The sequence below is a fragment of the Crocodylus siamensis genome, chromosome 11 (genome assembly GCF_052110815.1).
Source record: "Crocodylus siamensis isolate JL-2025a chromosome 11, ASM5211081v1, whole genome shotgun sequence".
Lineage (NCBI taxonomy): Eukaryota > Metazoa > Chordata > Crocodylia > Crocodylidae > Crocodylus > Crocodylus siamensis.
The window spans coordinates 31,156,850-31,182,786 of NC_143405.1; the positions used below are offsets into that span (position 1 = coordinate 31,156,850).

At 52.5% G+C, this 25,937-nt stretch overlaps 1 protein-coding gene across 1 annotated transcript; it reads right to left on the reverse strand.

The window, feature by feature from the left end:
• Positions 1-9,725: 9,725 nt before the first annotated feature.
• LOC149855707 (uncharacterized) lies at positions 9,726-11,084 on the reverse strand. The gene has a single exon (XM_090022023.1). The coding sequence runs from the start codon at positions 10,574-10,576 to the stop codon at positions 9,878-9,880; it is 699 nt and encodes a 232-aa protein (XP_089878149.1). The 5' UTR covers positions 10,577-11,084; the 3' UTR covers positions 9,726-9,877.
• Between the last annotated feature and the right edge of the window lie 14,853 nt (positions 11,085-25,937).

A 25,937-nucleotide genomic window follows, 5' to 3' on the forward strand; every position in this document is an offset into this window, starting at 1 on the left:
GGCCCCAGAGCGGGGCAGAGACGAGGCGCGCGGTGTCAGCCCTAGAGAGGGCAAGGCCCCAGAGCGGGGCAGAGACGAGGCGCGCGGTATCAGCCCTAGAGAGGGCAAGGCCCCAGAGCGGGGCAGAGACAGAGCGCGAGGCGCGCGGTGTCAGCCCTAGAGAGGGCAAGGCCCCAGAGCAGGGCAGAACAAGCGGCGAAAGCGAGCCGGCCCAAGGGCGCCGGGATTAGGGCGGCGAAAGCGAGCCGGCCCAAGGGTGCCGGGATTAGCTAGATGCCGGTGAGAAGTCGGACTCAGGGGGCGCCGGTATTAGGCGGCGCTAGCGAGCCGGACCCAGGGGCGCCAGCGATTAGCTGGATGCCAGTGAGACCGGCCCAGGGTGCAGGGAGCGGGCTGGAGATAGGAGCCCGACCCAAGGGGGCGCCAGGTGGGCGAGGGGCCCGAGAGAGAACGAGGGCACCCGAAGGGCGAGGGACTATACAAACGTCCCCCAGAACAGCTGCGAAGCTTGGGGCATGCTGAAGGGGAGGTTTGGAGGCACGCATAGCCCTTAAGGCGGGACGCATATAGATACCCCATTCTGGAGTAGGGACAGGAACACCAGTACCGTCCACTAGGGAAACAAGCAGCCTCCCATATTACTTATTGGTCATCAAAGTCGTGGCGGGCGAGATTCTGAGGGTGCTATGTTCACCCTAACGTGACGGTAGGGGGCGCTAGGGAGTTCACGGCCATCCCTAGGCCCCGCTCCCTCACACCACACAACACCAGAGAGACACTGAAATTCTGCCCTCCTCTGCCCCCAACAGTCAAAACGTACTACAACCAAGTGCTAGTCCTGAATATCAAAGAAAATCCTAAATTCTGCTCCCCGCCCCCCCACTTCGAAAAAGCTATAACCAACTGTTAGTTATGAGCTTGCCGGTCACAACCTGCATAAGCTTTATACCCAGGTATTCAATCCTATAAACTTTTATATTCTTCAAAATCTACTGATACCAGAGAAGAAGCCTAACATTCTTCACCTATTACCCGGCCAACTATAATGACTGAGGGTGGACCACCAAAATATCAACAACCACAGCATATAACCCCTCCAGCATCCTCCACCAATTAAATGTTGCACAAATTACTAATTAGCTCAAATGATGAGTGAGACCTTATGAGGGGGATAAGGCAAGATGCCATGTTTATTGATTAAAATATTCAAAAGAGTACTCATACATACAGACAGAATCACACTTACAATTACTCTGCAGATGTTATAGTTACCAAAATCTGTTGCTCAGTACTATACACTAGGTGGCTAGCCTAGTTAGCATGAGATCGGGAACAGGAGATACAGATGCATCTGTGTTCCAGTGAAGTTCACAGTGTGTTACCCCACCTGTTGCTGCTAAGTCTCTCTCCTTTATAGGGGTTGACATGCTGAAAAGCTGGCTCTGTGCCTCATGCACCTCCCTGACCCCCATAGTAACCTCATAGCAATGGTTACCTCAGAGAGGCACTTGCCTCAGTAAGCGTGTCTGTGCCAAATAAGGTAATGACATGAGGGCCGAACGGCCGAACATGACTGGCTTAACCGTGTCACTCTCTGTATAAAGACCTCCTCCCATCGAGGCTCGGGGAGAAGCTTGGAGAACCGACATGGACAACTGACTGTTAAGTTGTATGCAGCAGCCTGATCAACTGTTGCTCTTTCCGCTCGCTGCTGTCTCCTGCCACCACTCCCCCTTGGCGTAAAATCCCACCCCGCTATCGACCGTTTCAGCTTGCAAGCCATTGTAACCATTACGCTGCATTGTCAAGTTCAAATACAACCTGGGTCTCCGTCAACCAGGGGACGTAAGTCAATAAATTCGTTCTCTGTTCAAACTGTTACGTGGCTTCTTCACCTCATAAGTCCAGATCCAAACAAACCTGAGGTAGCTCAGCTCCTCAAAGACTCAACAGGGGTTATCAAGTTGGTGTTGGGTGACTGGTCTGCCTTTCCTGATTTTGTGGCTCCTTTGTTTGAAATCTCAGTTTTTTTCCATCCTGACAAGCAGTTAGGCCTATGCATCATTGTCTTTAGGTGTTGCTCTTCAATCACTGTGTTTTACAACATCCTTCCGTTACTGCTGGTGTGCGCTGTATCCAGAGTCTACAGCTTTGAGATGTCGCAGATCTTGCCTTTTCTGTTTACCTTTATTCTTTGCCTGGTACAGACTGTGTTCTTCAGCCACTTCAACATGATTCACCATTTGGTAACTTGTTTGCTGACATATAGCTTACTCTGCTTTTACCATTCACTCTTCATTCATTCATCCATACAACCAAATATATATATAAGAACACAATAACAAAAATAAAGATACAATAACACATTTAATTAATTATATATACACTTTCATTCTTTGTGAGCAAAGACAGCTGCATCCAATGGGGGGAGGGGAGGGAAGAAGAGAGAAAACAAGTGGGAAAGAAAACGGGAAGGAGAAAAGAGAAAAGGAGAAAGAAGGAGAAGGGGAAAAAAGGGAAAGGGAAGAGAATGAAGTGGGGTAGAGGCCAGGTTATTTGAGTAGGTAACTTATAAGTGACTTATAAGTCTTACCTTTGCTTTGAACAATCTGCTGCAGCAGGGTCAGGAGAGTGATGAGGACTGGATATGGGAGGTTTTTGTTTTCCTAACTGTGCATTTCTTCATTGCTTCTGCTGTGCATTGCTTTTCAAAGGCCAATGCTCCGTTCTGGATTTGGGACCTCCAGGATGGACAGTGACGAGTGATTTGTTCCCATGACTATGGGTCGATGCCAAAACTCTTTAGGGACACCATTAGGGTGTCCTTGTACCGCTTCTTGGGTGTGCTGTGAAAGTGTACTCCATTTGACAGTTTGCCATAGAAGACTTTCTTTGACAGGTGAGTATCAGGCATTCTTGAGAGGTAACCAGCCCATCTTAGCTGTGCCAGGTTCAGCAGGGTGTTAATACTGGGAGAGTTGATCTTCTGAGCACCTTGATGTCCAGAATCTTGCCCAGCAACTTGATGTTTGGTGGAGAGGAAGGCGTGTAGAGGAGGTAGAACCCTAGGAGCAACTGTGGTGAATCAGTCCCATCTCTGGGACAGGGGATAAACACCACTGAACCCCTCCTTTCATTTAAAATTCCATCAAGTCGTGGCAGCAAAATAAGGGGCCCAGCTCAGGGAGCAGGAAAATACTCACAGCACCAAATGGGAGTACCATACACTATTATTTCAGAGGGTCCAGAGGAGGGCCACCCGAATGATCTGGGGACTACAGAGCAGACCCTACAATGAGAAACTGTGGGACCTGAACCTGTTCAGCCTTCACAAGAGAAGGCTGAGGGGGGACCTAGTGACAGTCTATAAACTCACTAGGGGGGACCAGAAGGGTTTGGGAGAGACCTTGTTTCCCCTAGCACCCCCTGGCATAACAAGGAATAACTGCCACAAGTTGTTGGAGGGTAGGTTTAGATTAGACATCCATAAGAACTATTTCACAGTTATGGCAGCTAGGATCTGGAACCAACTTCCAAGGGAAGTGGTGCTGGCTGCTACCCTGGGGGTCTTTAAGAGGAAGCTTGATGTCTACCTAGCTGGGATCATTTGAGCCCAGTTTTTTTTCTCCTGTACTGGCAGGGGGTCAGACTTGAAGATCTATAAGGTCCTTTCCGACCCTACTTCTATGATTCTATTTTCTTAAGAATTTCCTTAATTGAGATCAGAACTTTGATATTCCTAATTTATGATCATTGAGTGCCTGTACACGAGCATGGAGGCTGCTCCAACATGCTGTAATTACAGTGTCTGAGCATGGCATTTACTGTGCTTCAGCAACCTTCTGTGTCTTGTGTATTAGTGCATCATTTTGAAGCATGGGGATGCTAATACGAGATGCTGTCATGCTTTAGAGTGGCTCTAAGAGCTGGTCTAATTAAAGAGACACCCCTCCCCCATCCCTGGAGCATGTGTAAAAGTGTCCATTGAGACAAGAGATCTTAAAATTATTTTCTTCAGGGAAAGAAAGTTGGTAAGCCTATGACTAAAACTATTTGTATTTGAGAATCTACCAGGGTTCCTTTATGCAACAATTAATAAATTGCTCATCAAGAATGATGGGGGGAGGAGGGGCACTGGGGACAGAGCCATATATCTGGCCCCACAACCCCCCTCTGCTGCTCCTCATCTGGCCCCGCTCTACCCCCAACCCGTTCCTGGTGTTTCAGGTCTGACGCTACTCCCCCCACCACTTTGGGTCTGACCCTGCTCCGCCGCCCTCGCATTGGGTCTGACCCCGCTCCCCCCCTTGCCACTTTAGATCCAAACCTGCTCCCCTCCCTCTCCCCTGCTTCAGTCTGACCCCCATTCCCACTTCGGATCTGACCCCGCCCCACCCTCACCTCCATGCTGCTTTGGTCTGACCCTGCTTCCTCTCTCCCCCCACCACTTGGGGTCCGACCCTGCTCCCCCTCTCCCTTCTGCTGCTTTGGGTCCAACCCCACTCCATCCCCACCCCTGCCACTTCGAGTCTGACACCACTGCCCCCCTCCCTGCCACTTCAGGTCCGGCCCCACTCCTCCCCTCCCCCTCACCACTCCAGGGCCACCTGGTCCACATCTGCCTGGCTCCCTGCTTCCCTCCCTCCCTGACCACTGCCTCTCCCTCCCTGCTGGCTGTTCTGGGTGGTGTCTGGACCAGATGGCAGGGGGGCACTGTCTCCATCCCACTTCACCTTCAGGCAGGAAGGCATGGGGAAGCCCCACTGCTTGGACAGCTGGGGCATATTCCCCGCCACCAAACTTCCCTGGCAGAAGCACAAACATGGGCCCATGCAGCCTGGGCCACCCAGCCAATTGCCATCCAGCCTCTCAGCATCGCATGCGCAGTTGGCCAGAAGCATTATGGACAGACACACAGACAGACAGACTAAGCCTTTTATTATATTAAAATCTTTGCGCCTGTGGTCCCCTCTCATTGTGGAAGAGAACAAATGTGTATAACTCACAGGCGGAAAATATTTTCATAGGCTATATAGAGAGCATACCACACTTGCATAACCACTAACAGAACTATAGTGTACACACACAGTTGCTGGGGGGAAGGAACTAGAAAACTGGTGTGGCCCTCTGCCAAAACAGAATGAAGTGTGTTGCAATTGGTAGTGTAAATAATACTGGTTTAAATCATTTTACTGTATCTTGTGAAGCCAATTTGAGGAGTCACTGAAATGCAGAAGGAATTAGACAAAAGAGGACATTATGGCAGCTAAGTAATTCATGGCAGTAATAGCTGGAGATGGGGAAAGGCCTGAAGCCATGTAGAGGCACAACGGCTAATACTGGCAAACAGAAGCCCAAGATGACCAAATCCTTTAAGGGGGGTAGAAAATTCCTTAATAAAAGGTGGTATTTTTGCATTGCCTGAGTAGTTAAAACACCAAAATGTAATGTAAACTATGCAACTAAACATTTCCTATCAGTATGCTTAGTGCTGAGCAGGGATCTGTGTTTTCCATTTCCCACAGAAAACTAGGGGGGAAAAAAGTGGCTTTTCCCTTTTAACAGAAGAAAATCCCAGATTTTTCATTTTCATAGATTTCATAGACATTAGGGGCTGGAAGATGTCTCATGAGATGATTGAGTCCAAACCCCCTGCCACGGACAGGAAGTCAGCTGACATCCCAGCAAGAGAAACATCTAAACGCATTTTGAACGAGTTCACAGTAGGTGCTTGGACCACCTCTGGGGGAATCTGTTTCAGACCCTGGACACTTGGACAACAAAGAAGTTTTTCCTTATGTCCAGTCTAAATTGGCATTCCCAAAGTTTGTGGCTGTTAGACCTTGTTACCCCTTGGGGGGCCCTGGTGAACAACTGTTCTCCCAGATCCTGATGCACCTGCCCTTACATACTTATAGGAGAAACACATCAATTTTCTCCTTTTGCAGAGAGTTCTCTGCAGGCTGGCAGAATTTCAGCCTGCAAGAGACTGGGGGGAGCGGGAGAAGGGTAGTTAGACATGGGGCGCCATGTACATGTGTGTGCTCCCACATGTACATGGCTGCCAGACAGCCTGGAGAGCAGCTCTTACAGGTAAATCTGGCATGGGTGGGTGTAGGGGGCGGGGATTGAGGGCCCTGTAGGGAAGAAGGGGGGGTGTTGGGCAGGTCTAAGGCTGGGGCTGCTGCCCAGCTGGGGTGATGTGTGGTGCTTGGGGAGGAATGTGCAGCCTTAGGTCCTTGGCGGGGAGTGGGATGGAACTGTGGGTGGTTCATGCAGGAGATGCGGGGGTGGTGGGGCTGGCTCCCCACTGCTGTGTATGCTCCTGAAAGGGTCATAGGAGTGCATGTGCTCCCCAGATCTGTATGCAGGGTGGGGGTAGGAGCATGGGCAGGGGCAGACTGCCCACTGTGGGCTTGGTCTTCCTGCTGCCCTCCCCAGGGCCTCCACAACCCAGCAAGCAGGGGCCTAGCAAGGCAGGGCAGAGCAGGGGGGGAAGCTCCTTGTGGGCAGGGGGGACCTCGCCATGGAAGTGTGGAGCTCCCAGCGGTGGCAACAAGGTTCTCTGCTCTGCCCTACTCTGCCCTGCTCTGCCAGGTCCTGTCCACTGTGCTGTGGAGGCCCCGGGGGGAGTGCCAAGCCTGCAGTGGGAGGTCTGCCCTCACTCCTCCCTGGGCTTTGCTCTGGCCATGCCGCCTATGGGGCAGGCAGAGACAGGCTCCACATTCCACTCTGCCACAGCAGCTGCCACCTCCCACAGGTGGCAGCCAGGGTTTGGGCACAGCTGTGTGGGACAGGGACTGCAGACCTGGGTCCCTGGCCACGTAGCTCTGGCAGGTGGGGGCTCGCTCCAACAGGACTGGAAGGGCTGTGGGTGGGGAGTGAGGGGCACCAGCAAGGCCCAGGGGCCTGTGGTTTGCGAGTGAGGGGCCTGGTGAGTGAAGGGGGCTGAGGGAGCTCTGATTTTCCATGATAAACCCAAAATCAAATGACAAAATTTATAGGGATTTAGAATTTATTTTATTATAGTGACTGGTAGGCTTCCAAAGTACTTTAAAATTGTAAATATATCAATAAAACATTTTTTTCAATTGATACCTTGTAGCCTTCTGTGCCATTCACCAGTGTCTTGTTCGTATGGGCTTTTCTGGTTTTGCCGTCACTTGAGGAAGAGACAGCTTGTTACAGGGTTAGATTCTGGAATGTCCCCCAGGGGGTCTTTCCTGACATGTCTTGCTGGAATAAATTATTTTAATTGGGTGGAAGATGGTATGTTCCACCTTTCCTGGTGCCTTCCTTCAATCTTCCTGTCCGTCTTTCTGCTTGGGGCTCTGCCTCTCCTACATTCCACCTAATGCCAACCAAAGGTGTCATTTCCTGTTTGCTAGTCCTGGTCTGGTATAGACTCTGATGTTCTGGCCCTCTGAATTTATGCTGGTCAAATTTGGATGTTGCCTCATCTGGGGTTTCCCAGGCTGCACTTGGTCCCGCCAAAGCTTCTCCCTCTCTTGGATCTGTACTTGCCACAGTTCAGATGTCCTTTGTTTCAGATGAAATTACAATATGAAATGTAAATCCTATTAACTGATTGCTCTACACCATAAAATAGAGCAAATATTTACCTTGACATTGCTTGCTGAGTTCTAAGCATAGTCTAGTCAAACAACAGGTTGGAAAAAAAAAGAGTATGTTGGGGAGTTCAAATGATTCACTTAATATGTTGCAGCAGATCTGGATTAGTTAGTAAAATATAGGGAACTTCTGAACACAAATTTCTTATTGTTGCTAACATGAGCTGTGCTTTGGGTCAAGAGCAGGGGTGGGCAATTATTTCAGCTGGAGGGATACTTAATGAGTTTGGTGGAGTTGTTGAGGGCCACACAAATAGAAGTCTTTTAAAAGACAGTCTTTCTTACTCTTGCATATTGTGTGTGGGGATGGGCAGGGGTAGGCATAGGATGCGGGTGTGCGCTTGTGTGTGGGGGGCAACCTGTGTGCTAGGTCCCAGGAACCAGCTGGGGTGGGGGTGTGTGAAAAAGGGTACATGCTGCAGAGCTTGCCCAGGCAGTGTGGTGCAGTTTGTCCCCTCATCTGGCCTATGGCTGTCTCTCCAGTGCTCTGCACGGGGCCGAGCCCTACCCATGGCAGCCTACGCTCCCTCCCCATGCCCACCAAACAGTCCCACTCCAGCCCCAGCCCCAGCCCCAGTATACAGCTTCTTGGCACGGTTGCTGTTACAGCTGCCTGGGTACTACTTAGCTTCCCCCCACCCCTCCCCCTGCCTCCAGCAGCTCCTCCTCCTTCCCCTGCTGCTTTGCTCAGGGCAGCAGGTAGTGCGCAGAAGCGGCAGTGGCTGTGGAGATGTGTGCTAGACACCACATGGGGTGGGGGGGAGCTGCAGGTAGATGGCTCCTGCCCCAGTGCACCAGGCTCTAGCTTCAGGCTGCCTTCTACCCACTACCCATCTGGTGCAATGAGCAACCCGAGTGGGTGGAAGGTAGCTGTGAGATGGAGCCCTGTGTGCTGGGGCAGGAGCTGCCTGGCTGCAGTTTTCCCCCTGCCTGGCTGGGTGTGTAGTGCCTGGCCAGATTTGGCTTGTGGGATGTATTTTGCCTATCCATAGTCAAGAGGCTGACTGTACAGAGATGCAGTTCCTGCCTCACTTACCCCCAAAAAGCAACCTAATAGTTTATAACTCTGCCTTGTGAAATAAGCAAAAGTAAACAGCCTTTTGCCATGAAATAAATACCTCAGCTCAGGTATTAGTACTCAGGTAAATAATTTGAAAACGTTTCTTGTACTTAGTGTGACTGTCATTAAGGCAACCTCCTCTGTTCTTATCCAAATTCAAGGCATGGTGTTTATAAATATTAACAGATTAGTTTCAAATCTGCCTGTTGCACAGGAAGGATGTGCTGGGATGGAGCCAGTGGTGAACCACTGTTTCTAATACAGGAACTGAAGCAGCAGGGCTGCAGGCCTGGGCTTTGTTGTTACACTTTCACAACGCGTTTTCAACAGAATTCAAGTGTTTGGAGACTCCCACACCTCTCAGAGGTCCGGGACCGGCTCCACAACTGAGAGGTAAAGGCTGCCAGGTCCTGGCCGCTGAATAGCCCTCGCGTGCCTCTTGGCAGACGCCTTTCAAGCAGCGCCCTAATGTCTAGCGCCGGTGTACGGAGCCAGCCGAGAGAAGGCACGGCGGGCGCGGACCCGCCTGTGCCCACGCTCCGCCCAAGGAAGGGGGCCCTGAAGACCTACAGAGTCGCTGGTTTCCCGGCCTGCTGCGGCGCCCGCCGCGCCGGCCCCGAGCTCTGCCAGCCTCCAGCTGCGGCACCGCTTGGGCCTGTTCACCCGCCCCGCCCTGCCCGAGCAGCCGCCCTTCCGCCTTTTCCTCGCCGCCGGCCCCGAGCACGACGGGAGCCAAAAGGGGCGAGAGGCGCTGCAGCGCGGCTCGGGCCGCGTCCTCTCAGACCGCGGCGCTGCGGCCGGACGCGCAGTCCCGCCCCTTCGTTATCGCCGCGCTGCGGCCCGCGGCAAAGCGAGGGCCCCACTCCCGCCCCCCCGGGGCGGCCGTTGAGGGTGAGCCGCGTCCCCGCTGCAGTCCAGCTCCTCCCGCGGGGAGCGGAGCTCAGCGCCACCCCAGGCGCCTCCCCACCTTGCCCTCCCCCGGTGCCGACCCCCGCGCACAGCCTCCCCCCGCAGGACGAAGGACGCGGGGCCCGGGCGCCGCAATAAGCGTCCCTTTATTTACAACAGTATAAAACGCTCCGACCCCGCCTGACAAAAACGCAGGCGGGCGGGGCTGAAATAAATACCGACATAATGCCCCCCGCAGGTACGGAGGAACCCGGGCTGGGGGGGTCCTGCCACCCCGTCAGGCGATTCTGCTGCAGAACTCGTCGAAGTCCCGCTCCATGAAGAGCTCGCTCTCGATCACATCGTCCTCGGAGGGGAAGTACTGTAGGCTGTCCTCCTGGGGCGCGCCCGCCGGCCCGGCTCCGGCCCCGGCCCCGGCCAGCGGCGGGGCAGGTGGCGAGCGCGAGCCAGGGGAGCCGCCGGCGCAGTCCATGAGGGCGCCGCGCGCGTTCTCCAGCACCCCCAGGTAGGAGTCCATGTCCAGCGGGTCCATTTCGCAGTCCGAGCCGCCGCTCTCCGTGCCCACCGAGTCCGAGCGCAGGTGCATGAGCCGGTACTTCTCCCGCATCAGGAACTGGTTGGTGTTGCGCGGGGCCCGCATGCCCGGCGCCCGCTTGCCCATCATGTTGACGGGACGCAGGGACAACAGCACCCTGGCGCGGGCGGGTCGGTAGCAGCGCGGGTAGGGCGCCGGCGGCGCGTAGTAGCCGGGCGCCCCTTGGGCCAGCTGCTTCCTGCAGAAGCCGGGGTTCCTGCCGCGCCGGCCGTGGTGCCACCGGGACCTGCTGCAGCCTCTCCAGGCCGGTGCCTCCTTCAGCTGCCGCCGCGGCTCGTAGGTTTCTCCTGGCACCTCGTCCTCCTTCCCCGCCTGGGCGTGCTCCCAGGGGGCACTCCGGGCGCCTCTGCCGCACATGACCAGCTCTTCTCGTCTCAACATAGCAGCCCGCCTCTCACATGCTCCGCGGAGCCCTGGGCAGCTGCCACGAGACCCGGGAGGCACAAATTCAAGTCGCCGTCGTCTTGGTGCGTGTCCGCCTGGGCTGGTTTGTTGGCTGCTGGTTATTAAAGTCCTGTGGGTTCCCCCAACAGAGGGGCCTTACCGCTGCTTCTACCTTTTCACAATCCGCGCTGTTTTTTTCTTGACCAGAGCCCTTCTACAGTGCATAGCCTGGCTGCTCTTCTGGAGGCTGAGGGGCAGCTTGGCCAACTTCAGGCTGCTGCCCTGGAGAGGTGATCTCGCCTTCTCTCTTCCTTGACAGATCGCTACTGGTCTCAGGCCTCTCGAAAACAGCGCCTGGCTACTAACTTGGGCGCGCAGCCGAGCGAGGGCGACGGAGAGGAGCTGAGAAGGCGCGTTCGTGTCAGCTGCCAGCGCCCCTCGCAAAGCAGCAAGAGACCCACGCTCCCACCCCGCCCAACCCCGCCCGCGCGGCAGACTAGCGGCTCTCTTCCGCGCCCCCCCACTACTTATAGGGCCCGGAGCAGTCCACCAGACGCCATGGCGGCAGGGGGGTGCGGCTATTGTCCCACTGGCATGACTTTCCTTCCTGAGCTCTCCATTATGGCGCACAGCCAGAAGGCTACAGGCCTCGAGAGACGAAAGCGGCCGCGGCGCAGATTGTTCCTTTCCGTGTTCCCCCTCCGGGTTTTTTTGGGGGTGTGTGTGCATGTGTTCCCGTGTGTGGACGCTTTGGCTTGGCCCAAACCGCCCAGCGAGTAATGGGATCCAGCTCGTATTCACAGACCGCTCCTACGCTCCTAAATTCTACACGCGCGTGCTTAGCTATGGCGGGATACGTAACGTGCGTAACTGCCTGTGGAAACACAAACAAGAGCTAGCTTCAAACGGGAGGGTGCGGGGGCTGTTCGCCCTGCAGTGGCCGGGGCAGCGGGGGTGGGGACTTGCGCTCTCGGCGCAGCGCGCTACCTGCTGCGTTTCACTGCGGCACTGGTGGGGGCGTGTCCTGCCCTTCAGAGTTAGAGGGACCGCGCAGCGCGCAGGGCGAGCCGGCCTGTTTCCCCACGGTGCAGCGTGGCCTCGGCCCGCACAGCGCCCGGGCAGAGCCGCAGCGCGGGGCTGAGGCAGGGGCGCGAGCTGTGGGGCGCAATGAGCACGGTTTGTGAGGGGGGCGGTGGCAGCTGCGCGCCACGTTCGCTGTTCGCGGGCAGGAAGAAGCCCTCTGCCCCGCCTGTCCCCTCCGGCACCGCGTGCGTACGGGCCGAGGGAGCCGCCAGCCGCCGCGGGTTTGTCGTAGGGCGGGGGCGGCGCCCCGGCGGCTCGGCCCGCGGGTCTCCAGCGAGCTGAAGCAAAGGCGGGGCCTCCTCAGCCTCGCCCACCCTTCGCCCGTAGGCTGAGGAGCGCGGGGCAGGCGGGGCCATAGCTGGCGTTCGCGGGTTCTGTAGGCCAAGGCCTTGAGCTTGCATCTGGTCTTGGCCCTTATTTAATAGCAGGCCTGGAAAGGGGGGTACTGGAAGCTTGAGGGGGGAGGGAGTAAATAATTAGCCTTTCACTAGAGCTAGGAAATTTTTCTTGTGGCAAATTTACTGACATGTCTCCAGTTGTCCTATTTTTTTCAGTTTGCAAATACAGACAGGCCCAAGGCCTACCGAGTGCCCTGAACAGCCAGAACCTAGGACAGGGGTTGTCAACGGGGGTGGAGGCAGGGTGTACCTGAGAAGCCCTTAGGGAGTACGGGACAACAGGCAGAGATGGAGTGGAACCACGCACCACCCCGTGCTGCCACACACAAGCTGCCTGCCCAGCTGGACGCAGGGGAAGCTCACATGTGGCTGTGTGCCACCCCCAGCTCTGCGTCTGGCTGCTGGGGGTACACTGACTTAAAAAGGTTAAAAACCTGTTGTGAAAGGACACAGGTTGCAAGTCCTTTGTCATTCTCTCCCAGAGCAAGCTAGTGCTTCCATCCCCAGGGTGTTGGTCATACTGGCTATTTCTGGCTGGGTAGCATTTCAAGATTTGCTAACCAGTTCTGCATTTATATTTGCATTTCTCAGGAAGCTCTTGCTTCTTTACTGTTTGTGGCTTTTAAGATCAAATTGTTTAGGATGAACACAACTCCTGTGAGTACACTCAAGCAGCAACTTTAGTTGTATTCATTACTGAATTACAGAATGAGGACAGTGGGATTGTGAAATGCACTATTGTTTGTGGTGTGGAAAAGAGTCCAAAATATACAGGATCTAGGAGGAGGGGCAGAAGGATGGCAGGTGATGATGGGAGAAGGAAACGGAAGCTATAGGGGAAGGAAATTTAATTAACTAAGGGAATTCATAGGAAAGTAGGGCTGGAAGGGACCTGCACAGGTCATCTTGTCCCGTGGTTCTTAAACTTTTTTGTACCAGGACCCATTTGTAAACATTGATGGCCAGTCCTGACCCAGTAAATACTTCAAGTAGAAGACAGCCCCCTGGCCCTGCCGGTGCCCCTCCTTCCCAACCCACAGCTCCCCACCCCCCAGCCTAGCTGGTGTCCCTCACTCCCAGCCTGCTGCCCCCCACCCCTAGGCCACAGCCCACCACTGTGTGGGGCAGGGGGTAGATATGTGGTTCATGGGGAGGCTTGTGCCCCCCCAGCTTTGTGTGACCATGGTGGGCATGGGGCTGCAGTCTGGCCAGCCCAGTATGGGCAGGAGCTGCCTCAGCCCAGTGGGTGGGGCCCAGAATGGGAGAGTAGTGCTGGGTGGTGAGATACATTGCAGCTGCCGCTGCCACCAAGACCCCAGTGCCAGCCATGTCACCAGCAGTGAGAGGAGTAATGGATAGAGGGATGGGGGAAGGAAAGAGAGGGTGCACTGCCTTCGCCTCCTCCTGCTGCTGGCCGCTTACACACTGGGTGACAGCTAGACCCTGCCACCGTGGCCCAGTTGCCGCCACTGCTCCCCTCAGGCTGCTCACATTGCCCATCACCCCACCTCCACTCTGGGGTAGAGTTGTGGCCTGAGGGGAACCGCAGTGGCAGTAGCTGCCTCAAATGTCTCAGCAAAACAGAAATCCCCAACTTTGGGAAGGCTGACTTCAAGAAACTCAGGAGACTGGTCAGCCAGGCACTAAGGGTCCATGGCCCCTTAGAAAGCAGAGTCCATGAGGAATGGTTGTCCCTTAAGAGTGCAATCCTTGAAGCGCAAGGAAAGTCCATTCTGTCCCACAGGAAATGCAGTTACTGGGCTGGGGAGCCCCTTTGACCCAACAGAGAGCTTTTGGACCTCCTGAAACTAAAAAGAGAAGCCTACACCACATGGAAAAGAGGAGTCATTGCTGAGGAGGACTACACAGCACTAACCTGCACCTGTAGAGAGCTTACCAGAAAAGCCAAGGCAGAAACCAAACTCAGGCTAGGCATGGGAATCAAGGACAACAAAAAGTCCTTCAGATATGTGGGAAGTCAGAGGAAAAACAAAGGCAACAGACCTCTGCTAAATCAAATGGGGCAGCTGATGTCTGATGCTCAGGAAAAGGCCAGTCTCCTAAACTTTGCGTTGGTCTTCCACCTCTCCCAAGGGGTTATCCTGTCAGATAGGACACAAAACATCCAGGGGGTGGGAGATGGGCCCACAATTGGCGTAGATCAAGTAAGGGAACACCTTGAGAGGATTGACATGCACAAGTCTGTGGGCCTGGATGGAATGCATCCGAGAGTTGACATAGCTGGCAGACATCATAGCACGCCCTATGGCGAAGATATTTGAGAACCCGTGGTGCTTGGGAGACGTACCAGAAGACTGGAGAAGAGTCAATGTGGTCTCATTCTTCAAGAAAGGAAGGAGGGGAGACCCAGGGAATTACAGACCAATCAGTCTGACATCCATCCCTGGAAAGATCCTGGTGAAAATTATTAAGGTTTCCATCAGCAGCAGGCTAACGGAAGGCAACTTTCTGAGTGCCAGCCAACATGGCTTTGTTGCTGGAAGGTCCTGCCTGACTGACCTTGTCTTCTCTTATGACCAGGTGACGCATTGCCTGGACAAGGGAGATGAGGTTGATGTCATATATCTGGATTTCAAGAAGGCCTTTGAGTTGGTCTCCCATGATGTCCTCATGGCTAAGCTGGAGAACTGTGGCCTTGACCATCTCATGGTCCAGTGGCTGGGGAACTTGCTCCGAGGTTGGACCCAAAGAATATTAGTTGATGGGAGCAAATCAACTTGGCGCAAGGTGACCAGTGGTATCCTTCAGGGCTCGGGCCAGTACTCTTCAACATCTTCATTAATGATCTGGATTTAGGCGTCCAATACAGACTGGCAAAGTTCACGGATGACACTAAACTACAGGGAAAGATGGTCACACTGGAGGATAGGCTGGAGATACAGGTTGACTTGGACAGGCTCTCAAGGTGGGCAGACCAAAACCTGATGTCATTTAACGCAGAGAAGTGCAGAGTGCTCCACCTTGGGAGCAAGAACCAGCATTATACTCGTAGGCTTGGCACTGCTACACTTGCTAGCACTATGACCAAAAGAGACTTGGGGGTCTTGACTGACCACAAGATGGACATGAGCCACCAATGTGATGCAGTAGCCAGCACAGCAAACCAAACTCTGGTATGCATCCAGGAATGCATTTCAAGCAAAACCAGGGATGTCATCCTTCCGCTCTACTCGGCCTTAGTGAGGCTGCGGCTAGATTACTGTGTCCAGTTTTGGGTCCCTCACTTCAGGAGGGACGTGGATAAGCATGAGAGAATCCAAAGGAGAGCCACCTGCATGATCAAAGGCCAAGAGAGCAAGCCTTACGAGGAGAGGCTGAGGGACATAGGGCTCTTCATTCTGAAGATTCTGAAGAAGAGAAGGCTCAGGGGGGACTTAGTGGTAGCCTATAAGTATATAAGGGGGGGTGCACCAAGATCTGGGAGAACAGTTCATAAGGGATCCCCAAGGGATAACAAGATCTAATGGCCACAAACTTCTGGAAGGCTGATTTAGACTGGACATAAGGAAAAACTCCTTTACAGTCCAAGTATCCAGGGTCTGGAACAGACTCCCACCAGAAGTGGTGCAAGTACCTACTCTGGACTCATTCAAAAGGTGTTTGGATGCATATCTTGCTGGGATCATTTCACCCCAGCAGACTTCCTGCCTATGGTGGGGGTGGGGGGGGGCTGGACTTGATGATCTTGCAAGGTCCCTTCCAGCCCCTAATGTCTGTGAAATCTATGAAATCTAGCTGAGCTATGAAAGTGGGCTAGAGTTGTGGCTGCAAGTAGCTGGTGGTGGGAGGAGGTGAGGGCAGAGTGCTGCCCCCCCCCCCCGTCCATTACTCCTCCCATGCTGGGTCCTGTCCACTGGGCCGCAGAGGCAGTTCCTTCCCGTGCCAGTCCAGCCAGGCTACAGTCCTGTGTCTGCTGTGGGTGCACAAATTTGCCACCCCAGTGCCCCTGATGTATTGCTTCTGCTCCCCTCCAACTCTCTGAGGTGTCATCTATGCCCCCTCCCCCACTCCATAAGCTTACTTGTGGGGAGGTGTGGGAACTGCTTTCCACGCTACCTGGCTGCCATGTACAGTCTCCTCCCTTGATTGCTCTGAGGGCCTTATGGCTAAGGGCAGGCAAAACTCAGGGGCATCTGAACTCTAAGCCTCCGGGCTTGGGCCTGCAAGTAGGATGCCCGCCAAAGGATTTGGAAACATCTAAAACCCCAGGTGTGGGTGGAGGATGTTTGCCAGTAGTAGGGCCACTGATGGTTCTGGACTCTTGGATTTGGAATTAGTTTTGGCTAATTTGGCTTTGGATACAAATTATTAAAAAAAGAAAAAAAAAGTGTATACATGCACATGGCACCCCCTACCTGATCGCCCTCCTCACATTCTCCGCAGCCCTGTCACAGGCCAGCTGGGCACTGTGAGTGTAGTAATTTAGTTGCAGGCTGACTGGGTGCTGCAACTATATCAGCCACTGGGCTGTTTGGTTTAGGATTGAGGAGGCAGAGTTGGGAGTAAAGCAATGGCAAATTTATTATAGCTTACACACATAACAGTTAACAGAAGGATAAATGCGATAAGCAGATAATGCAGTATTAAAGAGCTAATAGTAAATAATAACAACAGATAATAACAACAGAAAGATAGCTCAATCTGTCGCAGGCCAGCTGGGCACTGCGAGGGAATCAGCCACTGGGCTGTTTAAAATAGACAGACATGGGTTGGCAACTTATCGATAGTCCCTCAATGCCAGGTGTGCACTAGGTGATTCCAGCGAAGTCAGGCTTCCCTGATCAACGCTGTCCGAAGGATTACCGGGGAATGTCCATTGGTCAGGATCCAATCCTCACTCACACCGGGAGTCCGGAGTCTGGGCGTGGAACAGCAATTACTGTTTTGTTCCTTCCTTCCTGCTGGTCACCTGATGCATGCACTTTTTATACCTAGTCTTATGCTAATCTGTTGGCTTTAGAGCCACTCACAATCTTGCCCTATAGTTGTTACCCTATGGGATTGAAAGGTGTTAAAAATGATCATAAAAGGTTACTACCGAGACCCGGGTTTATTCAATAAGCAAATTACAATGCAACATCTTTAGGTTGGAAATTGACATTGCTCTACCTAAGCCCAACCCCTTTAGGTTTCTCTGAATATGCTTTCTTGGGATGTGCTTTCCTGGAATGTGTTGGGTATGCCAGGCGGTTGGATCCAGTTTTTGTCGTCAAGGCTGAACCCCAAGCTAAAAAATGTTAGGTCAGTTAAGCTTGCATCTACAGCTTTGCCTATGGGTCCCAGTCAGTTCCATGAACAGTTAATTTATCATTTTGGTTAAACTTATGACAGAGAAGTTACATTTGTGGGTTACGAACTTACAAACTTTATATTAGCTAATATTACCTGTTTAGGCAAAATACCAAATGCCTCCAAGAAGCACATATTTATTGCTTATTAATCCCTCTGGTTCTGGGCGTCACACAGCCCCTTGCAGGTTGAAACTGTGCCAGCCTGCAAGAAGAAAATCTGTGTTTTTCCACAGCAAACGGAAAACCCAGATCCTATTTATTAGTATGTACAGCGTTAACATATGTTGAAGCACAACCAGCATCTATTTTTTCAAAAATGTATTCAAAATGTGATCCATTTTTACAGTTTGTTCACAACCTTTTCATGTATTCTTGCTACCAACTTTTGGTTCGTGACTCACAGGTTGAGAAATGCTGATCTAGTCCAACCCTCTGCCAGAGGTAGGATAATCCCCTATCTAAACCATTCTAAATAAATCCATTGTCTAACTTGTTAGCAAAACTACACAGAAAATCTGGACACAACCACAAGGCATATCACTACAAGTAAAGCAGGGTGACCATGGTGAGCAATATTTTGCTGTGGCAAAGTTTTTTAAATTAATTAGAGAATCACAGAAGAAGATTATATTGCCTGCTGCAGAGGAAGGCAAAACAACCCCACAATCTGTATCAATCTGACCATGGGATAAAATGCCATCCTTACCCATAATATGGCAGTCAGCCCAACCCTGACTTGTGGAGCAAGATACTTGAGCCAGAAATGTCCAGGTTCAATCCCTGACAGGAGCACTAGCACACCCTGGTCAAAATCCTCATCTTTAGCTGCAGCCAACTCGCAAGGGTTCTGAGGAAGGTGGACAAACCCCTCTGATACATAGCAGCAAGGGCAGAAAATAATTAATTCCTGGCCCCTTTTGTGGCAATGAGTAAAGCCCAGAAGCATAGGAAATACCCATAGTAGAACATAGTTATATTTACACTTATAGACTAGGGACAGATATTCAAAAAGCTTGAGCCTGAATTGATTCAATCTTTACAGGTTAGTTTAACCTGTCTAGGCTAAACCAGTGTGTAATCGTACAGACATCCCCTCTTGACTGAGATAATGCAGGCACATATCTGCAGTGGCTCAGGGTAGAAGCCGGGGAGCGCTAGAGCAGCCCTCCTTTCCCTTTTACAGTGCTGAGTTGAGGGGGGCATGGCCAACCCCCGGGAGGACGCTTTGATTAGAGAGGGGTTCCCCCACTTCTGACCAGCCCAGCAGGGAATTGATAACACAGTGTTTATTCCCACCCCCATAAGAAAACAACAGAAGGACCTTAGTAGCTACCTGTTGATTCTGCCTTTGTCCTGTCTGCCACAGCATGTACTGTAGCCAGCATGTGGTCTGGTAGATAAAGCTGTGTATCTGTAAGGCAGAGGGGACAGAGGAATCCCTGTTTAGAGGGCAGGGAGGGAGCAGAAGCTAGGCAGACACCTGCAGTCTCTGCCAAAGCTGCAGCCAGAGAGCAGAGGGGAGGGACCAGCCCTGCTGTGGAGTGGAGAGCCCTGCCCAGCCCAGAGAGCATGCTGGGATGCTGGGGGCGTCTGATTTAACTTAAACTGGCAAGGGGTCTGGGTCAGACAATGCATAAACTGGTTTGACCCAAATCAGTTAAGTCTGATACTACTTTCTGCCAGGTTTATCTCAAACCGGTTTCAGCCATTTTCAAACTGGTTTATGTGCACTGAACATCTGTTCTGTTACAGGTTTAAACCAGTTTCTGATCACTGAAACCGGTTTATGTGCAATGTTGGTCCCTAGCCACGGTGTCCCTGACCAATGCTTATCCAATCTCCTCTTGAACACCTCCATTGAAAAGGATTCCACAACTTCATGAGGTAGTTGATTCCACTGCCTCACTGTTCTAACAGTGAAGTTTTTTCCTAATATCCAATCTAAACCTAAAAGGTGTTTTTCATCTTCATTATGGCTGCCCTTCAAAACTGTTCCCTCTTAAGCTGTGCCCCAGGACACAACTGGGAGCCACATGTTCTTGCTGCTAGCGGGGATGGACTTGGGCTGCTAGGCATGCCTGCCACACCCACCTGGTAAGTCCCACACTGGGGGGAAGACCCTGCCTACCCTGCCCCTGCCCCTGCCTCCTGCCTCCACCCCTGCCTTCCCCTCCTGCCCAGCCTGGCCACGTTCCCCTAGCCCCAGTTCCCTTCCCATCCCAAAGCACGCAGACTTTATTGAACACTCTTTGCACCCTCAGTTGGGGGGTGGACATGGGCCTCACAGGCAGAGGAATGTGTCGATGTCGGCAGTGAAGCTGTCATCAGCTGTGGGGGCAGGGACATGTAGTGCAACCATGGGTAGCCCTCTAGGTGGCAGCAGAGGTTGTGGGGCAGTGTGGCCCTCCACACCATTGAAGCATCTGGGGCACTGTGGCAATCAACAGCATCAGGATGTGGTGGGTTGGGTACCCCTTGGTCCATGAAAACAGCTCCTCTTGGCATGCTTGGGACACTCTCAGTAGCGGTATGCTTGGGCTACAGAGCTGCATGGGCAGGGTGCCCCATGGCACCTCTCAGATGGGCTTCCTGGGGGGAGGGGAGGGACACCACCAGCTCTGTGTCCCAGTCAGCTGTGAACCTTTCCCCATCCCCACCCCACTGCCCCAGCCCCGATGCTGTGGGATTGGCAGCAGCGCAGGAGACAGGTTGGCCTGCAGGATGAGAAGTGAGAAGTGGCTCTGGAGCCACAGCAGTAGGTGCTGCCTGGAGCCACGCCTTGCCTGGCCTGGCCTGGCCTGGGAAGGGCATGGGGAGGCAGGCTGCCTGTGACCAGCACACAGCAGTCCACCTGCCTCTGTGGCATGCGTGGAGATAGAGGTTAGGCTGGTGGCTACTGCCAGGGCCTGCCTGCCCAACTTACTGTACTTTGTGGGTACCTGTGCACATATGACCCCCAATCTGAGGCCGGGTAGCACACAGTCCCTGGGTACTGAGCAAGTTATCTCAGAAATGTTGCCAACTCTCACAAACAGCCTCATTCTCACAAACAGCCTCTTTCTCCTGGCTCTTCAGGACCTGCAGCTACATGAGGGGGAGAGGCACCAGTTAGCAATTGAGATGAGCCTTCAGGGTCACTGCCAGTCTTGGCAGTGCATATGTAGTCTGGCAGTCTGGGGCCCTGCATATGTATCAGCTCTGGCAGCACAGGACCCAGGACCAGACTTGGCTGCTGGACTGGTTGGTCACAGTGGCTGAGGAGTGGTTGGCAGACTTGTAGGCCTGGTGGATGGAGGACATAATCTGTGAGTGGGAGAGGGATACATGTGATAAAGAGAGGGCCCAGTAGAGGGACCAGGCAGTCCAGGAGTTCAGGGACAGGCTCCTGGCCCTCAAGGAGAGGCACCAGGAGGCCCAGGAGCATCAGGATGCTTGGGTGGTCTGGGCAGTGGAGGCCAAGGAGGAGGACTGCCAGGTGCTGGACACCATCCTGGCCCTGGTGGTCACCTTCATGCTGCCCACTGCCCAGCCACTGGTAGCAGCCCTGCCTGCCCCCTGGCAGCAGCCCACCACCCAGCAGCAAGCCCCCCAGTGGACCTGGGCTGAGATGCAGAGGCACCTCCACCAGCTAGGAGCCCCTGTCCCAGTCCCTCCCCCTGCCCTGGGTCCCCTGCCAGCCAGCCCCACTCTAGGTCCAGCCCCACCACTCATCTCAGCTCCATACTGGCCCGGAACAGGAGCTGCTTGCAGGGGAACCAGCCCCATGCGTGGGCCCTCCTCGCCTGGCCCGCTGGCTGCAGGAGGTAGATCTGGCTGTCCTGACAACAGTGGCTGTCATCACCCCTGGGTGAGCCCCCTGCTTGTTGGCCTCACACACGGGGGTGTGGCTAGAGGCTGGGGTGCTGGGTGCCTGTCCCCTAGGTGCCCCCAACCCCACTAGCCCCCACCCTGGGAAGGCACACACAGTACTGGACAGGGACTTCATGGGGAAGAGGGTGCTTTATTGGTGGTGAGTATGGTGAGTGTTGGAGGGACTCTGTGGGGAGGGGGGCACAGGGGAAAGGCTCTGGTATGGGGGAAGTAGGGGTCTGTGTTTGAGAAGGGGAGTAAAGTGCTTTGCTGAGAACTGTCCACCATGAACATGGTGCTGGGGGTGCATGCTGGGGTCCAGGGCCAGCTGTCCAGGTGGCCTATGTGCAGCCACCAGTCCTGGCTGGCCAGATGGGCCCACAGGCAGTGGGGCTCCATGGATGGCATTGGTGGTGGTGTTTAGGTGCATGTTGGTGTACCTGCCAGGGTCTGGGCAGCAGCAGCGCAGTGGCAGGGGTCCTGGGATGCTGTGGTGAGCCTGGGTGGGTGGCCATACCATGTGGAGGGGCTGCCAGGGCCGAGAGTGTCCTGGGGTCACTGTGATAGTGAAGCAGGGCAACCAGGGTGGCCAGCAGGAGCCCGGGGTGTTGAACATTGCTCCTGGGGCCTGGGAGTGGAGCAGCTATGGTGCATTGGGCAGAGGCTCTGATGACAGAGCTGCTGCATGCTAGCACAGCACTTTGCAGGCTGCTCTGGGCCAGGAATGAAGGTGGCCAGGGAGCAGGGAGCAGAGCTGTCTTTTAAAGACAGATGGCTGCTGGCCGCAGGGAGGTGCGGCTGGAGCTTCCAGCTCCCCCTGGCTGCTGCAGGAGTGGAAGCACACTGCTGCCAGGAGCAGCAGATCTGCTTCCAAAATCTTGCATGTGTAGATGCCTGCCCAGGGTGGGTTTATTTCAGAGTAAATTACTCTGGAGTAAACCCATCCCTCAGCATTTGCACGTGTAAAGGTGCCTTCTGTCTACAACATTTCTTTCACCCACCCAAGCAGTTACCTCACCTGTCTATCATGACTTAATAAATATTATTGCTCAGGGTTCTGAGATCTCCTCTGCCAGTTTCTTCAATATCCTGGGACGAAGTTCATGAGGTCCTGCTGACTAATTCATTCAGACCCATCAAAAACTCTGTTTCTTTTGTTATCTCATCCCTCAGCATGTCCCCTTTCTTATCCAAATAATCCAAATAATTCTGGTTGCAGCTTAATTTTTTTTGTGAGACTGAGGCAAAGTAGCTGTTGTGTAGCTCCACTGCCCTTTGCATCTTCTGTTAAGAGTTAATCCTGGTTATTTAACAGTGGACCCACATCTTCCCTGTTTTTTTCTTTTCTGGCCAACATACTGATAGAACCTCTTCTTGTTGTTTTTAATCTCACTTGCCAGGTGTAGTTCATTTTTTACTTTTGCCTTCCTGATTTTGTCTGTGCAGGTTCTTGGTATTTTCTGGTATATTCTGGTATTTTCTTGATGATCTGCCTATTTTTCCATAGCCTGTATGTTTTCATTTGAGGCATCCTAGCAACTCTTTGTGCAGCTACATTGCTTTCTTACCATTCTTCTTGTGCTTGCATCTTGTCAGAACAGATTCTTGTTAGGCTTCCAATACTGTACCCTTTAGAAGCTTCCAGACCTTCTGGTTGCCTTGATCCTTACCATGGCACCATGCCTATAAATTCCTTGAGTCAGCTGAAATCTGCCTTTTTAAAACGTAGTCTTAGTTTTGCTGACATCATGCTTTCCCCATCTCAGAATTCTGAATTCTATCATATCATGATTGATTCCCCCAAGTTTCCCATCACTTTCATATATTTCACCAATTCTTCCCCGTTGGTCAGGACAAGATCCAAGATAGATTAACCCTGAATTTGTCTCTACAGAAGTTAGGATCTGGCTTGATGTTATGTTTGGTTACATTGTTCTTTTAGCAGATGTCTGGAAAATGGAAGTCTTCTATCAGTACCATTTCATAATTTTTGGATAATATTGTCACCTTCCTGAAGAGTGCCTCATTTACCCCTTTTTCCTGTCTTGGTGGCCTATAATAAATCCTCATCAATATATCAGTGATGCATCTTTCAGCTTTTATCTTCACCCTTCTTATCTGCTATCTTCTTTCTCCTGAACCAGGGAGTAAGTGTATATGTTTCTGACATGCAAGGGCATATTACCTTTTCTTCCAATTCTGTCCTTCTGAAACAGAATGTAGCTCTCAATGCTGACATTCTGGCTGTAAGAGCTGTCCCACCAGATCTCCATGGGCGTTTATAGATGTTACGTTTCTCTATGTTTAACGTGGACTACAGCTGTCACTATATACATGTGGATGTCTGTAGTCCTAATTAAAATTGCCTCTAGTCCTCATTAACTAATCCTCAGATTAGCAGTAGATACCAATCAGATTGTAGTTCCTTTTACAGGCTGTGACTTTACCTCATTTTATTTGTTCCCCATACTTCTCACATTTATATACATACATCAAAGACATTTTACATTTCAACATACTTGCTTCTTTTGGAACACTTGTTGCTATCCTGTGGCTCTTTCCTGGAGTTGAGCTGCTTCTTTTGGTCCTTTCCCCTTTGGATTGTTTGGTCTGCTGTTGGAAGGTTTCATTCACCATCCTCTGTGGAACCTAGTTTAAAGCCCTCCTTACTAGGTTGGCCAGATGACATCCAAAGATTCTAGGGGTGCACTGATAGAGATTTTTGGGGCCAGTACCAATAGCTGATTTTTACAGAGGCATATTGGCCAATATTGATCAGATTGCCAATACAACATGGAGAGCTGCATGCAGATGTTAAGTTTGTCCTGGTGGAAGAGGAGGGGGGAGGGAAGGGGCATAGGGGGCAGATCAAGGCCCCTGTGATGAGAGAGGGAGTGGGCTGGGGCAGACACTACCTAGCCAGGGTGGGGGATGGAACTGCAGCTCATATCGGGGGGGTGGGGGGGCAGCTCCCACCACTACACACACCCTTGGAGGGCATGGGGGGGTGTGCCCCCCCGGATCTGTGTGGGGCGCGTTGCCGCTGTGGCCTGGGGCTGTGTCAGACTCTTCCCGGTAGGGGCCGGGCCAGGCTGCACTCTGGGTGGGTGGTGGCAGTCCTGGGAGGGGAGCTATGGGGGAGGGGAGGGGCTGCATCCACCCCAAAATTTCCCATAGCCCCCCCAACCCTCTCCTTACAGTGCTGCTGCCACTGCCTGCCCCTAGCACAGCCCAGCCTCCCCGCTGGGAAGAGCCCAATGCAGCCCCAACCCCAGTTGCAGTCCATAGTGGCAGCCACCCCACACAGATCTGGGGGGCACACATCCCCCCCCGTCCCTTCCTGGGGTGCATGCAGCAGTGGGAACCACCCCCTCCAATACCCCCCAGACAAGCCACGGCTCTGTCCCGTGTCCTGCCCTGCCCCACCCCACTCCCTCCCTCACCATGGGGGCTTTGATCTGCCCTCCCATGCCCCTTCCCTCCCCCCTCCCCATCCACCACCACAGAGTTACCAGCTGCATGCAGCTCTCTAAGCTGGTGGGTTGTTCTCCTTGCTGCCTATGTGCTGTGTTGCTGCTGCGTGCATGCACGGCCATTTATCTGCCACATTATTGGCCAAATCAGGACGATTTCCAATACAGTCAATTTTCTTTATATTGGTGCCGATATGATATCGGACTGACATAATGGTGCACCTCTAAAAAATTCTCTTTGCAGTTCTGGTTAGATGGATCATGTCTTTTGATAGTAGTCCTCCTACCCAGAATATCTGTCCATTGTTGAAGAACCCAAAGACTTCACGTTATCACTTTACCAGATAAGGATAAAGTTGACTAGAAACGCACAATATATGCAGAGTTTAAAAAACAACTTACATGTATTCTGAAGCTATAATAATGTTTTAACCAATAGTTGTTTATTTTAAAAACCTTTCAGAAAAAGATCTGACAAAATGGTATTTTCTTTAATGGCAAATGGCAGGGTAGATTTACACCTTACAGAGTAACTAAATCAGAGCTGTATAGTGTAAGCTTTTGCGAGCCCTGAGCTCATTTTATCAGATGCGGTAAAAGGACATGCATAGAGCAATGTGTCAAATGGAGAGAGTGACCCCTGGGTCCTGCTGCCCCTGGCTTGTCAGCTTTGACAGGCTGCTGGGAGCAGATAAATATTAATTTTCTAAAATTTTAAGTGCCCCGTGGGCCGAACAGAATGGCCTGGTAGGCTGGATTCAGCCCGTGGGTCGTATTTTGCCTGCCCCGATCTAGTAGAAGCGGGGGATCAGCTGGCCATTCTTAAAACATGGAATGGATCAGACCTTCATGAACTAGATCAAGTCTCTGTGGGCTGCAGGTTGCTGAGTTCTGCTCTAGATGAAAGTACTATAATGTGGGTATCTAACTGGTTGGATCATTATGCTCAAATAGTAGTCATCAATGGCTCAGTGTCTGACTCGGAGGAAGTATTGAATGGGGTTCCCCAGAGGTCTGTCCTAGGCTTAGTACTATTTAACATTTTTATTAATGACTTAGAAGGGATTATGTGTACACTTAATAATCTTGTGGATGATACCAAGCTGTGTAGAGTTGCAGACACTTTGGAGAGTAGGATTATGATTTAGAATGACCATGTTAAACTGGACAGATGGACCAAAATCAACTGAATTAAATACAGTAAGGACAAGTGCCAAATCCTGCACTAAAGATGGAATAGTCA